Source organism: Emydura macquarii, unplaced genomic scaffold (assembly GCF_026122565.2).
Source record: "Emydura macquarii macquarii isolate MOO-44397 ecotype Brisbane River unplaced genomic scaffold, CSIRO-AGI_Emac_v2 contig_2205, whole genome shotgun sequence".
Taxonomy (NCBI): Eukaryota; Metazoa; Chordata; order Testudines; family Chelidae; genus Emydura; species Emydura macquarii.
This window is the reverse complement of record NW_027132342.1, coordinates 25191237-25207079: the sequence shown is the minus strand read 5'-3', so window position 1 is coordinate 25207079 and position 15843 is coordinate 25191237. Positions and strand designations below refer to the sequence as shown.

Below are 15843 nucleotides of genomic sequence, written 5' to 3'. Positions count from 1 at the left end.
TCAGGCGAGCAGCAGCGCAAGTCCCAGCCTTATGTGTCCCAGGGGGCCAGGGCTTGAGCGAGCAATGCCAGCCCTGCGTGGGGGTGTGAGGAGGCAGTGCTTGGGTGAGCAGCAACACTAGCCCCATGCGAGGGGTGGGGTGGGACTCAGGCGAGCAGCTCAGGCTAGCCCCGTGCGGTGTCCCATTTTCCTTTTGGGAAATATGGTCACTCTATACATACCAATATCCTATTAATGGATGCTCTGTTGTGGCTTGTTGATATAATCCCCTTCTAGTTGTGCTGATTAGCGTTATGCTGCCTCTTTGTACTATAGGTGTCCTTTTCTACACAGAATATATTCCCTAGAGTATTTTATTGCTTGTTTAGCTTTTTGAGTACTCAAAACTTTAATAGACAAGCCAAGTTATACTTTGAGGGTAGGATTTTCAAAAGTACTTTAGTGACTGAAGAACACAAGTCCCATAAATTTTCCTAAGTCACTTAGGTGCTTTTGAAAATTCTACCTCCAATGTTCACGTCGCTTGATTTGACCTGTGATATTAAATATTTCTAGTGGACATTTAAGACTTCTGAAATATATAATTTTTGATGAGGCTGTTTCTGTACTTATTTTACAACGGATGTTAACGTTACACAAGAATTTGAATGGCTTCAACTTCTCTTATTTAAATAAAATTATTTTAAAAGTTTTTATTTTTAAACTATCTTTTCAGTTGTTTTTCATCTTGAAATAAGGGACTTATTAACAATCCAAATACTAAGAACACATTTGGTTAATTAGCGTTACAGATTTGAAGTAGAAATGTTGGACTCATATCCGTATTTGTATGGATTTTAATTTATTTTTATTCTTCTAGGTACAATTTATATATACACCATATGCAGACATTTGATGAGCATAGGTCAGTCTGCTAAGGTATGGCAAGATAAATGAAGATATTTTTATATTTAATATGTCTAGTATATTGTACTGATATTAAGAACACTTTTAGCTTCATAGCAAACAGAATTTTACTGAAAAGAAAATGCATTTGTCACATTTTGAAGAAAATTTTGTCACATTGAGTAAATCTTGTCTGACCTATTTTTGTCCCTGGCAATAATAATGCCGGCCATCCTGGAGAGTGGGAAGAAAGCGTTTGGGATCCAGAGTGGTTGGTGTAGAAGTGCAGGAGCACATGAGACCCACAAGCTTTCATGTACCTCTGTGGCATTCAACTGTAAACATACATCTCCACCATGCCAGGCTGCTGGTCTTTGGGATTAGTCAGGCTGCTGTGGGGTGTCCCTCTATTGGAGTAAAAGCCACCCAAGCCCCTTGAAGTTGTAATTAGTTCATTTTTAGTTTAATAAACTATTTGGTTAAAAACGAAGCACACTTTAACTGCGCTATTTTTAATTATTTATCACCCCAATCCATGGCTCCTCATACAATAGAACCTCAGAGTTATGACCTGACCGGTCAACCATGCACCTCCTTTGGAAAAAAGAAGTACACAATCGCGCAACGCAGCAGCAAAGAGAAAAACAAAAACCAAATACAGTGTAGTACTGTGTTAAACATAAACTACTAAAAGAATAAAGGGGAAGTTTAAAAAAAGATTGGACAAAGTAAGGAAACTTTCTGTGCTTGTTTCATTTAAATTAAGATGGTTAAAAGCAGCATTTTTTCTTCTGCATAATAAAGTTTCAAAGCTATATTAAGTAAATATTCAGTTGTAAACTTTTGAAAGAACAACCTTAAAATTTTGTTCAGAGTTATGAACACTTCAGAGTTATGAACTACCTCTGTTCCTAAGGTGTTCGTAACTTTGAGGTTCTACTGTATCTCGATACATGGAACTAATTCCAAAGCAGTCAATTATCAGAAAAGGGTGGCACAAGATTCCTACACTGGCTTTGTGAGGAAGGCAGAGGGTCGATATTAGTCCTTTTCAAGTCCTTAATTAAATAACTCTGATTGAGTGTCATTCCGACTGCATGTTTTGGACCAGATCTTCAGCTGTGGTAGATCATTGTTGCTCCATTGAAGTCAGCAACATTGATTTACATCAGCTGAGAATGTGGCCTTTTGACGTCATATTGACAAAAATCTATTTTAAAATCCATCATTTAATACTACTCACTTGTAAATTTAAATAAAATAGAATTCTTTAGACAGATGTTTGTACCCACATGTGCTAAATACTACACTGTAACTCTGTCATCACTATAAATGCTTAATTAAAGTAAATAGTATCCAACTACTTTTAATGGCAAATTGTTGTTAACTGAGGTTAGGATAATTTATTATATGTAGTTAAAGTTCCATTATTTAAAATAGGATATAAATCAGCAAGCTGAGCCATAGTGGGCTATTTGTTTATTTGAATAGAATCATCCTTTTGCTGGTTTTTGGTAGAGCTGTAGTGACACCCAGTGGTTGGGTCTCTTTATTTGTAAAAGTTTCTTAGTCGTATGAATATTTCAGTTGGTATGCCTGGACTTTTACGTTTAGAAAAAAAAAAAAAAAAGTGTCATCTAGATTTGAATTGGATTTCAATTTTTTGTCCACCTGAAATAAATAGACACTGGACAATCCTGGATCCAATATTTTTTTTGTTGGCAGATGGTTATTTCAGTCTTTCATAAAGAGCAAGTCCATCTCTGTCAGTGATTGGAGAGTATCAAAGGAAATTTTCCATTTGGACATCTTAGTATTGAAACTGGAAATGACTTTGTATTTTTGTTCTCTATGCCAGTATAGCTCATATTATACATGTAATGTGCTTCTGTTTTCTGGAGGAAACACTGACAGCTACACTCAGGACAGATATTTTCTGTTTGGTAATTTACAGAAGGCCTGAGTTTGTAAGTTGACTTCATTTGGAAGTGAGGGTGATCAGCACCTCGTAGAGCATCAGGCCCAAAGATAGTAAGAGAGGAAAATGCTGCTCAGTAGGGTGAAGTGTTGCGATTCTGTATAAATCAAGCTAGACCTGGATTTTAGTAGGGCTAATTATGTCGAGAGGTCTTTGTTGTGAAGAGTGGGTTCTGTGAAGAGGATGCTAGTAGAGTGTGCCCAACACATTGCAAAATCTGTGCCTAAAGGTCTTGATCTTGCATCTTTCAAGTGAATAGGAGTTTTTTAATTGACCTGGATGGGAACTGGATCAAACCATAAATGAGAAAACAGTTTTGTAGTAAACTGGGATTGTTTGATATCTCAGGCCATAAAATGTCAGGTGAAGATGAAGATAGACAAGGTGGGTAACATAATTATCTTTTATTGGATTAACTTCTGTTGATGAAAGAGACAAGCTTTTGAGCTACATAGAGTTCCTCAGGTCTGGAGATGAAGATGAACACAGGTCTAGATGGGAAAATTTATAAACAACGAAAGCTTATTTAGAATAACGATTCAAAAGTAAAATAAATGAAATATTAACTCTTTTTGTGATTTCTTGTCTCATTTGTTCCATTATTTTTAAGTCCATGTTTTTATGCATATCTTTTAGAAGTAGGAAATGCATGTCAATGCCTAATAATTTTCTCAGCCCTTTTATATAACACAACTGTTTCAAGTATATAATGTTAATACAGTTCTTTATAATGTTTAGTTTGTATTTGGTTTTCCCCATCACAGGTGCTGGAATACCTATTGTGGGCCAGTATATGTATGGAATCATCAGTCCCACTTTTAGCTGTACACTATTTGACATGGAGAACCACCCTTTACACTGCAGTTTGTTATTGTTATTATGACTGCCAGGCCAGCATCCATGGAGAGGTAGACTTATGTATCACTCTTATAATTTTATTTGTAACCAAATTGCAAACTGAATATTTATTTAAGTATTCAATTGTATTATTATATTTGCTTTCTGTCTGCATTCAGAAATGTAGTTAGGCTGCCACAGTATGTTTCTCTGTATAAGTTGGACTAATCAATTCAAATGAAAGAACTGTAATACATTTGTAATATATACATAAACATTCTAAGTGTTCAGAGCTAGACTGTGGCCAGCCCCAAAGCAGTTGCACAAAAAGGGAGAGAGCAAGGATTTTCTCTCCCCTTGCATCTCTTGTGCAGAAGCTAGCTATGATTTCAGTCTTTACTGTTCTCTGAACACAAGGACGAGGAGGTGGTGTGGCTATCATACTCTCCCTCTTGTTCCAAGTGGAGCATAGAACAATAATATGATAAATCAATTCTTTATCCAATTTTTTGCTGTATAGGTATTTGCTCGCCGTGGTCTGTGTAAAATTGATGAACTAAAGCAACTGGAAAGCATGAGTTCTTCACCACAAAATTCAGAAACAAAAAAAGTTTTTAGAGAGGCCACGGTAAAGGTATGAACATTTCACAATTTATAAATAATTACAATACTTACAGCTGAACAAGCAGATGCATAACACAGTTTTTACTCACATGCTTCTCTTTGAGTCAGATGGCAGTAATGGTCTTCAAGAGAGCAGTGTATGAATCAAGAAGAAAGCCCAAAGGATTTTTTCGACCAAAATTAAGGGTTAATCTAAAGGAAGCACAAAATGTAAGTTTAGAATTTTGTCTGAATATTTTTCTTTTTGATCTGTTTGTTGCTTATTTTTAATAATGATGTGACATAGCTTTGCCCAGCACACATCTTTTGTGGGCATATAGCACTGTTGCAAGCAGTATTTGTTTTCCCTTTCCAGTCTTATAAATAACATATTAACTTTAACATTAAGACTCAGAACCAATCTGAGGGAGTGAAAAATAGTAATTACTTTAATAGGCAATATAGTCTATATTGGATTATTCAGGATTGATTTTCCTTAGTGGCTCTGTGAATTATTTGTGCAGGATAAATATTCTTGGCTGTACACTACAAAATAGCCACAACACTACAGTATTTAAAGATAACATAATTCATTACAAAAATTCATGTTTAAATTCATCCCTGATATATGGCCCCTTGAATTTGTCCTCCTGTGTTTAATTACTATAAAGATTCAGGGCCAGTTTCAACAAATCTACAGTGGATTTCTGTGTCACAGTACTCCTCTCAAACCTTAAAAGATATATTTTTCAGAGATTGCTGTGACCCCTCCTTAGGAAGCTGTGACCTACATAAATGAGTGCAAAGTACAAAATAACCTTTGAAGGAAATAATTATTTTTCCCAACTCACATTCTGTTGCCAACAATCTTAGCTGCCACAGCCAAGTGATCCATTGGGAGAGGAATTATAAATTAGTATAGAGAAACACATTATTTCATAATATTAAATATATTTGCATACTTGCTTTCTTTGGACAACATCCAGACCTACTCTATTAACTTTAAAAATGCATTTATTTTTATATTATTATGTGTATTCATAATGGTTCCTCTATATATCTCAGACAGTATTGTTCTTCCTTCTGAGTCAAGTTTAAGATCATTGGGTTCAAGACCTTTCCTAGAGGCAAGATTCATACATTAATAGATTCCAAGGCCAAAAGGGATCCTGTGATCATCTAGTCTGACTCCTTGCATAACACAGGCCTTCAAACTTCCACTAATGCCAGTGCAGGGAGGTTTGATTTACAGTTCCCTGTGCCATAGAAGCCGTTTACATTCCAGGGGTGATTCACTCAAGAAAGGCAGATAGTTCTGCTACTTCCCTTATGATTTCATCTGGGGTTTGGGCAACCTGTAATTCCTGCTAGGACTCCATAGTAGCTCTGCCAAATTGGAGACACTCAAGAGGATTCTAATCAGCACACTCTATACTGTCACACACAAGCTATACTGTCTTACTGGTCAGTGCTTCCTACTTGTTGGTCTGCATTAGCATCACACAGCCCTCACCCAGGTAGGAGAAAGGTTGCAGTCACTTTGGATCACTGCAGCCTCCTCTGCTGAAAGGTTTTATGCTGTGGACCTGTGCCAGAGTTTTTGGTGGTGTAAACCTGTGGATAATATGATCCTATGATTTCCATTATCACTCATTACAAATATAGCAGTACCAAGAGGCATAGGTAAATGCTACACTATCATCCTCTGGGAGAGATGAGAGATAAGAGGTCTTTTCTGGCTATGTTGAGAGATTACCAAGGCAGAAATTAGAAATCCCCTTCCATAACTCCCATTTCTGTCTCATCATTTACTCAGTCAGTAACAAACATACAGGAGCTGTGTGAATTGTTGGTAAGCTATATTTACTTGCACAATCATTATCTAACTTATTTATTCAAAAAGTCCTGTGGGATACCCTGACAATGAAAGTACTTTGTACAGTAAATGCCAGTTTTATTCAAAATTAGAACAGTATACTTTTTGCATTAACATAATCTGCCATTCAATATTAATATCATTTGTACATACCACGTTATTGTTTCTTTACTAATATAAAAAAGTTCTGTGTTGAGTATTAATCAGTATTCGAAAAATCAGGTATATAAGTAATTTGTATCAGAAATAACATTGAGTTCATGAGATTTCTCAACTGATATTGCTTATAGTTAACAGCAAAGCTATAACATCATCATCCTAACACATTACAGATGTGACCGGATTGCCCTGATCAAACTTTAAGTGATCTGTATGATCCATCGATATAAAAGAGTATCAATGGCTTCAGTACCAGATCATATGTAATTTCAGTCATTAATGCTTTCATATTAAGCTGCTGAGTAAATGGCACAATCCAGTTGATCCCAACCTCACTTATCTGAAACCTCACGTTGTGTAAAACAAGATCATAGCCACAGGTTTTTTTCAGGAGGGTGAGGTTTGCATATGTAAAGACTATGAGCTTTCTCAAGGTTTTGGCTCAGTAAAACTTAGATAGTTTTAGGTGATGTCCTTCAGCAGGATTTGGGGAAGCAGGTTTGCAGTTCTAATGGGGCTGTTGGTTCTGCAGGTATATGAAGTGTACGGTAATGGTCAGGAGATAATTCAGTTCACAATATAATTCCCAAAGATTTCACATAACTGAATCCGTTTCTGATGTTACTAAATGCTGGTTTTAAAAGTGACAGTTAGGAATTACAGAGGGGTAGCCGTGTTAGTCTGTTTTTAGCAAAACAGCGAGAGTCCTGTGGCACCTTTAAGACTAACAAATTTATTTGGGCATAAGCTTTAGTGGGCAGAAACCCACTTCGTCGGATGCGTGAAGACGAAGTGGTTTTCTGTCCACGAAAGCTTATGCCCAAATAAATTTGTTAGTCTTTAAGGTGCCACGGGACTCTCGCTGTTTTGTTAGGAATTAATTTCTTCATAATTGTTTTAAAATGTGACTTTTGTGTTCACAATTTGCCATGCCTGTTTTCTTGGCCCTAGCAAAGACAGGTATTGAATTTGCATGATACTTGTCTTTACATGCTTTCACAATTTGATTATTTGTTCAGTGTTGTGATCCCTAAATGCAATATCAGTGTCAGAAAATTTCTGCACATTTTGTAGATTTACTAATTTCCAAATAAATTGGAAAAATCTATAGGACTATTTTTGCCTGCACTGGTTCACTTTCAAAGCAGTTTTTGTGACATTTTAGTATTCTAAAAGATGTACAGTGAAATATAAATAGTATGATAAGGAGACTGAGGGCTTGTCTATATGAACACTACATTCAGGGCAAACGGGGGTGTAAATCTACCCTGCACTAGTATGCTGTGCACTCATGTCACTGTGGACCCTGCAGCCATGCACTAAAAGTTTTCTAGTGACCTTTGATTTACCCAGGTTTGAAACAGACATAGATCAAAGTGCATTAGGAAACTTTTAGTATGTGGCCGCAGAGGACACTTAAGTGAGCAGCTGGCTTGTGCAGGTAGTTTTACACCTCAGCTTGCCCTGCACTAAATAGTTATCTAGGAAAGCCAGAGTGTTGGGATATTTAGATTGGAATGCCTGATCAGGGTTTGATCGTGCAAGGTGCTGAGCACTTTGGTTCCTATCCAGCAAAATATTTAAGCACATGCTTAATTTTAAGTATGTGTGTAGTTCCATGTACTTTTAGCACTTAATTTAGTTTGGAAAATGAAAATAGACTGGCTCATTTTACATTAGTTTTCAGTAATTTTCACTTTCTCCTTCACCCCTGCAATGCTGTAATGTTTGGATTGCAAATACCACACGGAAATGTTTACAGCCAGGCATGCTGAGGGGGATAGGTGCTGGAGGAAGGGGGCAATTGCCCAGGGACCCAGTGATTTTAAAAGGGCCTGGGCCATGGGGTGGTGGGTGAAGCTTCCCCTCGGGGAGCCTAGCTCCCTGTCCTGCCTCTTTTGCCCCAGGCCCTGCCCAGCCCACCCCCACTCCATTCCAGGCCCCACCTCTGCCCAACCCCAGGCCCCAGCCCCATCTCCTCCCCCACTCAGCCTGCTCGCCACCGCATCCTTCGCCCCCTCCCCACTTGGCTCCCCTCCTCTCTTTTACCTCCTTTCCCCATTTGGCCTCCCTGCCGCATCCCACCTCCCCGCTCAGTCCCCTGCCGTTGCTCGCCATATGCGTCTCTTCTCTCCTCCCCCACCACTGATTACTGCATCCCTCCTCCTTTCCCCCCTCTAAGCCCCACCGCTGTCGCTTACTGCTGGGGAAAGCGGGGGAGGGGGGTATGGAAAAGAGGAGGGGGACCGAGCGGGGGAGGGGAAGGATACATCAGCAAGTGGGCCGAGTGCAGGAGAGGGCGGGGCTTGGGACAGAGTGGGAGTGGCATGGGGTGGGGCCTTGGGCAGAAGAGGCAGGACAGGGAGCTAGCCTCCACAAGGGGAAGCTTCACTCGCCACTCATGGTCGTAAACCTTAGCCATCCCTTTCTAGGGGGGGCATTCTAGGGGGGGCATTAACTATTTTGCCCTGGGGCCCAGAATTGCTGTCGGCAGGCCTGTTGGCTAAAACCGTATTGCTGTTACTGCTATAAATAGTTACCCTCTCCACATTTCTCCACCTCATCTATTTATTTGTTTAAATAAAATCTGTTTTGTTCTTAACCTGTCAAGGGCTATGCACAGGAGCAGGGTTCTGTTACACAGAGCCAGTTTCAGGTTTGGAATTATTTCTCCAGTGCCTTGAGAAGATTAGGGATATAATAATTTAGCAAAAAATGTTGGGTTTTAAAAAATCCAATATAGTGTACTTAGGAAATTTTAAACCTCTACTTATAATTTTAAGGAATTGTTTAAAAATATTTCCTGTGTTTGGTTTGGAATGAGGTTGCCAGTAAAATGTGGATTTACCCTCCTCCCTGTAGAAAGGGTTGCTCTTTCTTTTAAAAAGATAAGTAACTATCACTAATGAAATAGCCTCTTTGAAAAGATAGCTATATAATTTTATTTTACAATAAAAATACAATCCATCAGCATATAAATAGCTGAAATGCTGCCAGACATGGCACAAATCATTCCCTTTTTGATCAGGTATACATCTTAGCTTGCCTGAATTAAAGTGCCTAATTTGAAAATTAAAATAAAGGATGTGACTCCACCAATGCAGGAAGGAAATTCCTAATATTAGAATGGTTAGATGGTCCTGGGAACCTTACTGAAGACATTTTATTTGATAAAATGCCAAATAAATTGTTGTATCTGTAGTGATGATGAGATGGAGCAGGTGACCATTATATACTAGGTCTCCATTTCACTGCTCCACAGCTGGTAATGATTTTGACAAGGAAAAAACAGTCATCTAAACAGAGCATCATGAGATTAGTATTTTTTTTTTATTTTCTATTATAGATTTCTCATTACTTAGGTCTCAAACATAATGCATATGTTTCTGTGTGTATTGTCTTGTGTTTTACATTATGTTGGTTGGCAAATGTACAGACCAAAGGAGCAACCTAATGGACTGTAGCGTTAGCCCTGTGGGGGGCTCAGCACCATCTCTATTCACTGACTTCCTGTGAAGTGCTGGGAGTCTTCAGCTCCCAGTGATCAAGCCCATGTGATCACAAGGCAAGATGTGGGAAGCTTTGAACTACACAGCCTTAATATATTTTTTCCACTCATGATTTCTATTGTATTGTTTTCTAACTAGAATAGCGTGCAGCAGTGTACGTGGTTATTGTGAAATTACTGCATTCCTTAGGTACTGTACAAACTTTGTCTGATGCTTTGCTGTGCCGCTGGATCTTGGAATTCACAACCACAGTATATACTGCAGTGTTATTTCTTGTATTAAATTTGCACTCATTTTTTCATGGAGAGCTGTTTAGAAAAAATTGTTGCTTTATTATAACTCATTTGAAATATTGTAAGATCTTACAAAAATTTCTCTCTTGTCTAGTTGCCATGGCCTCGTACTGTTACAGAACGGCTGCTGACAGAGATGTTTGATGGCACTGCAGCCCAGTTCCTTGCCATCCTAGAAGCTCTCTCTGATAGTAATAGACGAGTGTTGCGCCCTGCCCCACCTGTTCCTGATGAAACTGAGATTCGTGATGTGGTTTCAGAGCTTTTTTTTGCAGGCATGGATATCCTGGCAGGTAATGGCATAAAAATGAGGCTATGTTGGTAAAGAACCTCCATGTTTCGTATGTCCATAAAAGAAGAAACTCACTGGCGGAAGTATGTATTTCAGTTATAACAATAGCACTAATAAAACCAAACTTTAATTATTTATTTTTTATTTTACCTTCACAAAATTTGACATAATTAAATTAAAATCTTGGGCCAGATTCAGCTCTCAGTTTTACCAGTGTATATCTGAAGTAACTTCTTGTGCCTCACAGAAAGTCTGCACCTTCTCTGAATAGGACAGCATGGAAGGGGTCTTCGTGATGACCCAGAGTAGGAGTCACTGTAAATATGCTGATCTGTATCCAGTCATTCTGGCATAGAGCATGTGTAGAGGGACTGTGGTTACTATTCCAGCACATGGGCTGGGGAATGCTACATGCTAGCTTCCAACCGGCTATGCTGCCATCTTATATTGCCAGCCTGTAGGGGGTGGTGGAGGATTCCACCTCTTGACTTCCACTTCATTCCCTGAACAAAGTACATTTAGTTAAGCTTTGTGTAGGGAGAAGTGAATATGTTTTATTACTGGTAAAAACATTTAAATAGCTTCTGTTTAAAAAGCATGCACAAATCAACTAATCATGTCATTAAAATCACAACTGATGGCTGCACATTCCTCGTGGGATGTGCTGAAAAGTCTCTTTTGTTCAAGCTTCACATGGAGCTAAGTCTTTGACAGCCAAATATTTACTTGCTCCTTATTATGTGTATGCCTAGAATGTTTAAAATTATTAACCAAAGGTCTCTATTTCTTAGATTTGGGTAGATAGAGCAGGCCATTTTCTGTCCTAAGTCACACCCATAGATCCCCACTAACTGTAACTTCAGCTGCATGAGTGTAATTGAGGAAAGAATCTGTCTAATCCAGTATATTTACTGGATAAAATAGCTGTTCAGTAGGACACTTGAGGGGCCAAATTTTGCAGTGATTTCCACCTGACGTCTCTCCATTTAAGCTAGTAGGATTCTCTGGAGGTGTAAATAATGGAAGAATTAGAACCCTGGAGTGGAAGATGTTTTGGTAATAAAATAATATATACAAAGTAAATACATTTAATAATTGTATTCTACTTCCAAGATCATTATGACTAGCGCTGGTCAGAAATTTTATGACAAAACATTTTTCTGTCAGAAAATGCTGATCATCAAAATAAAAATATTTTGTGGGAACGTGTTGACTTTTATTGATTCTTCCAACAGAAACCAGGCAGACTTCCCGCCGGTTTGTTTGCCTGCATTGTGTGCTGCTACAGAGCTGGGGCCCTAGAAGCCCTGGCTTGAGACAAGGTTGTCAGGGATTTCAAGCATCTTGGTAGTCCAGAAAGTGGGCAGTTTGAGCTCTGGGCAGCTTGGGGAGCCTCATGAATTTTGTTTAGAAAAAATCAAAACAGAATGTCTTTTGATTTTTCAAAACAGAAAGTTTGGATTTCCTTTGTTCCATAGGAACTTTTGAAGTTATGGTTTTCATTTTGCTGATTTTTTTTTTTTTTTATTTCAGAATTTCCTGCAGAATAGGAGTTCTGGTTTCTGACCAGTCCTGATTATGACTAAATAAAGTATAACATCAAATAAATTGTATTATGATCTAATGAGTTACTTCTATTAAAGGTGGTGGCAGCTTTGCTGGTACACAAGGAAATTATTATATTGATCCTTCTGGTGTAATAAATGCATCATCAACACTTCTGCAGCTGATATTAACAGGTAAATTAGTTTGGATTTTCAAAGCATTTTGAACCCAGACATGCAAGCTCTCAGCATGCCAAACTTCCATTCACTCCAGTGGTAGTTTTATGTCTAGAGAGTTTGCAAGATCCTACCCTCTCTTAGTACTTAGGCACTCAACTGATAATTAAGTATTGTTTCCATTTTAATTACAGCGGTACTATTACATGTTTTACTGAAGTAGCAAGTTGTAAACATACAGGCATTATAATAAAATGCTACTACGTTAAACTCTCATAGCACAGTTGATCCAGAGATCTTAAAGTGCTTTACAAGCATTAAAGACCAACATCTGATGTTATAATCGTGAGAGGTGCTTGGGGAGGATAATGGGGTGGAAGTGGCTGGGCAGAGGGTCCTTAAGTCATCCTTTCTGTGCAGAGTAGGATGATGTGGCCTTGGAGCAGTCCTTAGTGCTGCTTCAAAAATATACATGCTACAAATACTAATTTAACTCTCTTCCCAGCACCTTCCACCAAAGGGATACCCTTTGGAGCTCACTGATTAGAACACTTTCTTGGGAATGCGGAACACTGCTGAGTGTACTAGCTGGGGCCCTTGCCGATGGTACAAAGGAGCACAAGACTCCCTATTCTGTCCTGCTCCTATATGGATGCACTAACTGGTGGTTATTCAATCATTAGATTCTACCAAGCCAGTAACAAAAATAAATTTCTGTCTCACAACATTGGTTAACAAGAAGTCAAAAATGCAGTCTCCTTAGGCATTCCAGCTCTTGTCTCACCACCCAGATACTAGACTCTGTGATGAGTGGTTACTGAAAATCAATTTAATCAAATATAGGGTCCTTCTAATCCCAAGAGATCAGCCACTTAGCCAGGTCAATATGTAATTCATATTTTAACCAGTAATCACGCTGATGCCAATCCTTTAGTAACTAAAAGCTAAAGGTTTAATAAAAGAAAGAATAAGATAATTAATAGTGGTTAATAGATCATATACATACAAATAATTGCAAAGTCCTTATATCAGGTTTGTAGCAGTGCTGGCTTGTAAAGTCTCTCTGGTAACTTCCAAAAGATTGGAAAAATCCTCAGTCCATAGTTCAATATGTTCCTTTTAGTTGTAAATCCACGGTCCAGAGACTTAGGCAGGAAAAAGGCAAAATGGACATATCTCAGGAGTCTTTTATACCCTTTGTCATGTGCCTGGAAATTTACTGGCTCAAACAAAGTGCACAGCCCAATTTGTGGAATGTTACTGGGACAAGATGGAGTCTAGGGTCACATGAGCATAACACATGTCCTTACCATGTTTTGATGACTCACAGAAGCAGCCATTGCCCATACCTATGCCGAGGGGTCCACAGGAAGGCTTACTGGGTGGGATGAGTTTCTTCTATGGCACATTGTTAGAGTGAAGTGTCCTTAATGGACCATAAAGCTTGAATAGTCCACACAATGGGCTGGTTAGTCTGGATGTAAACTACCTTGTGGGTGTTACCCCAGGAACAAACACATTTGAGATACTGAAACATAGCCAATATTCATAACTTCAGATACAGTGATGATAAATGGATTTAAACAGGATAATCTTATTTAGCAAATCGTAACTTTTCTGATGACATTTTACATGTTGTACAAGATTTGTTGAAATTGTATAACAGTGGTAGCAACAATGATACAAATGGTTACTTTCTATCAGACAGCATTACTGATGAGGGATGAAGGGGGGATATGTGGAGACTATGGATGCATGTGTGTATGCCCATTTTGAGGGCATTTCTGCAGGCAGGTAGAATTAGGTCCATGACTTCATGAAAAAGACTCATTAATATCAACAGCAACATGGCCTTTTGGAATGTAACATGACAGTGCAGGTATGCCAGTCCAGTCTTATACATACTGAAAAATATCCAACAATATAATACAGAAAGTCTAGCTTGTGGAGTTATTGAGAAATCCCTCAAGATTGTTCAATGTCTGCAGAATTCTTGTGTGTAATTTTAGCTGTGTATTACACGAATGCAAAAATGGTTTTAATTTTACTGAATGTTGTATTTTTAAAAATCTTATTTTTATTTGCCATTATTGTAGGGAAAAATGGTGTTTCTGGAGATGCTGCTATGAAGTTTATAAAATTAGCTTTCAGCTATGAAGAGTGGGATGTATTTGATTCTACTATTGGACTGATTGTTAATTTTCTTCAGGTAATCCAAATTTACTATACAGTATATATGAGGGTATTAAAATGGGCTTCCATTAATAAATTATCAAGGCAAATTTACATAATCTGTTTCTGTGTAAACTATTAGAATCAAGATGATCCAATATGGAAGAAAGCAGAAATGGAACTCAGGCTTATTATTGCGATGCAGCCTTTGGTGTCTACAAGAAGATCTAAACATGGTCTCTCTGTCCAGGAAAATATTTTCAAGGAAGCCATGATGTCTCGTAGTTCTGGAAGAAAAACCATTGCACTTCAAGGTGTGTTTTAGCCAGTTACAACTATGAGTTGAAATAATTACATTTCAAATATAGTTTTTTCAGAAAGAAGTTTTGTTATTGATTATAGAAAAGTTCTTTAAAATACAGTATAAAATGTTCTGCCATTGTAGCTAAATGTTGAAAAATTATGATCTACTAAATTATATCTTACTTACTTTCACTTGTCAAAACTTAACTTAATGACATTTCAAATAAATAGGACGTTGGTATTTTCAGACAGTTTTCCAGGAAAAAACTGAGTCCTGGATGGAACAGACATATATGACATTATGTGCCCTTTCTTGCGGTTCATGTATTTAGACTTCTTCTCATTTAAACATGAAGAACTTGTTAAAGTGTTCTGTCATTTAAATCTGTATTCTGTCATCTGCAAAATAACATGCACCTTGCAATCATTTCCACTTACCAAAATGGTAATTTGCAATCTTCATAGAAGTGGGGAATGTGTAAAATGGGAAATGTGCTTGTCCTTCATATCCTATCCTGCAGCTGGTGTAAATTGGAGTAGCTTCATTGAAATCATCATGTTTTTATGAAACTTGTATGAGGACATAATATCTTGCTTTTACTTTTTCCTCCTTTGTCAATTGTGACTGTAGAAGGATCCCTAAAGCCTGGAGACCCTTCTGACGATCTTGTCACTTTGGCAACCACAGTGTTTTCCTGTGTCTGTACGTCTCAGCAGGTATAAAAGAATTATGCACATTTCTGCTGTATGCAGTATTTGCTATTGTATCTGTCAAATGACCGAGACTTGGGCAGTCATGCCTAGTGGTTGGAGCAGGAGTCAGACCCAATTATCCGAGTTGGATTCATGCCTAGCAGTTAGGACAGGAGATGGTAGCCATGAATTGGAGCCCAAGCTCAGAGCTGGAGTCAAAGGCCAGGTGCCAGAGCCAAGTCAGAGGTCAGGAATCACAGCCAAAGATCAGGACTGGATTACCTCGAGAGAGCCAAGGCAGGACCAAAGCAGGAGCAGAAGCTAACAGAGCTTTGGGCAAATGCTTTGAGCAGCCTCTGAACTGCTGCTGGGCCTACAAGACTCCTCCAAATAATCAGATGGCGCAGCCAATCAGACAGCCTACTACAGGTCAGCTGCACTCATTAGGTTGCCTGGAGACTGGCTCTCTGATTCCTGACAGTACCATTATGTGTAATTCAAGGTCAGAGGAAGTGATGGCTT

The 15843-nt window shown here is 38.4% G+C and overlaps 1 protein-coding gene across 1 annotated transcript in view; it reads left to right on the top strand.

Moving 5' to 3' along the window:
* The window catches only part of CFAP54 (cilia and flagella associated protein 54), a 173878-nt gene that overhangs the window by 16512 nt on the left and 141523 nt on the right, over window positions 1-15843 (top strand). The window contains 9 exon segments of the mRNA XM_067559769.1: window positions 860-918; window positions 3628-3771; window positions 4221-4334; window positions 4433-4534; window positions 10235-10433; window positions 12076-12171; window positions 14250-14362; window positions 14468-14639; window positions 15260-15345. Of these exon segments, the coding sequence (XP_067415870.1) occupies window positions 860-918; window positions 3628-3771; window positions 4221-4334; window positions 4433-4534; window positions 10235-10433; window positions 12076-12171; window positions 14250-14362; window positions 14468-14639; window positions 15260-15345 (1085 nt within the window).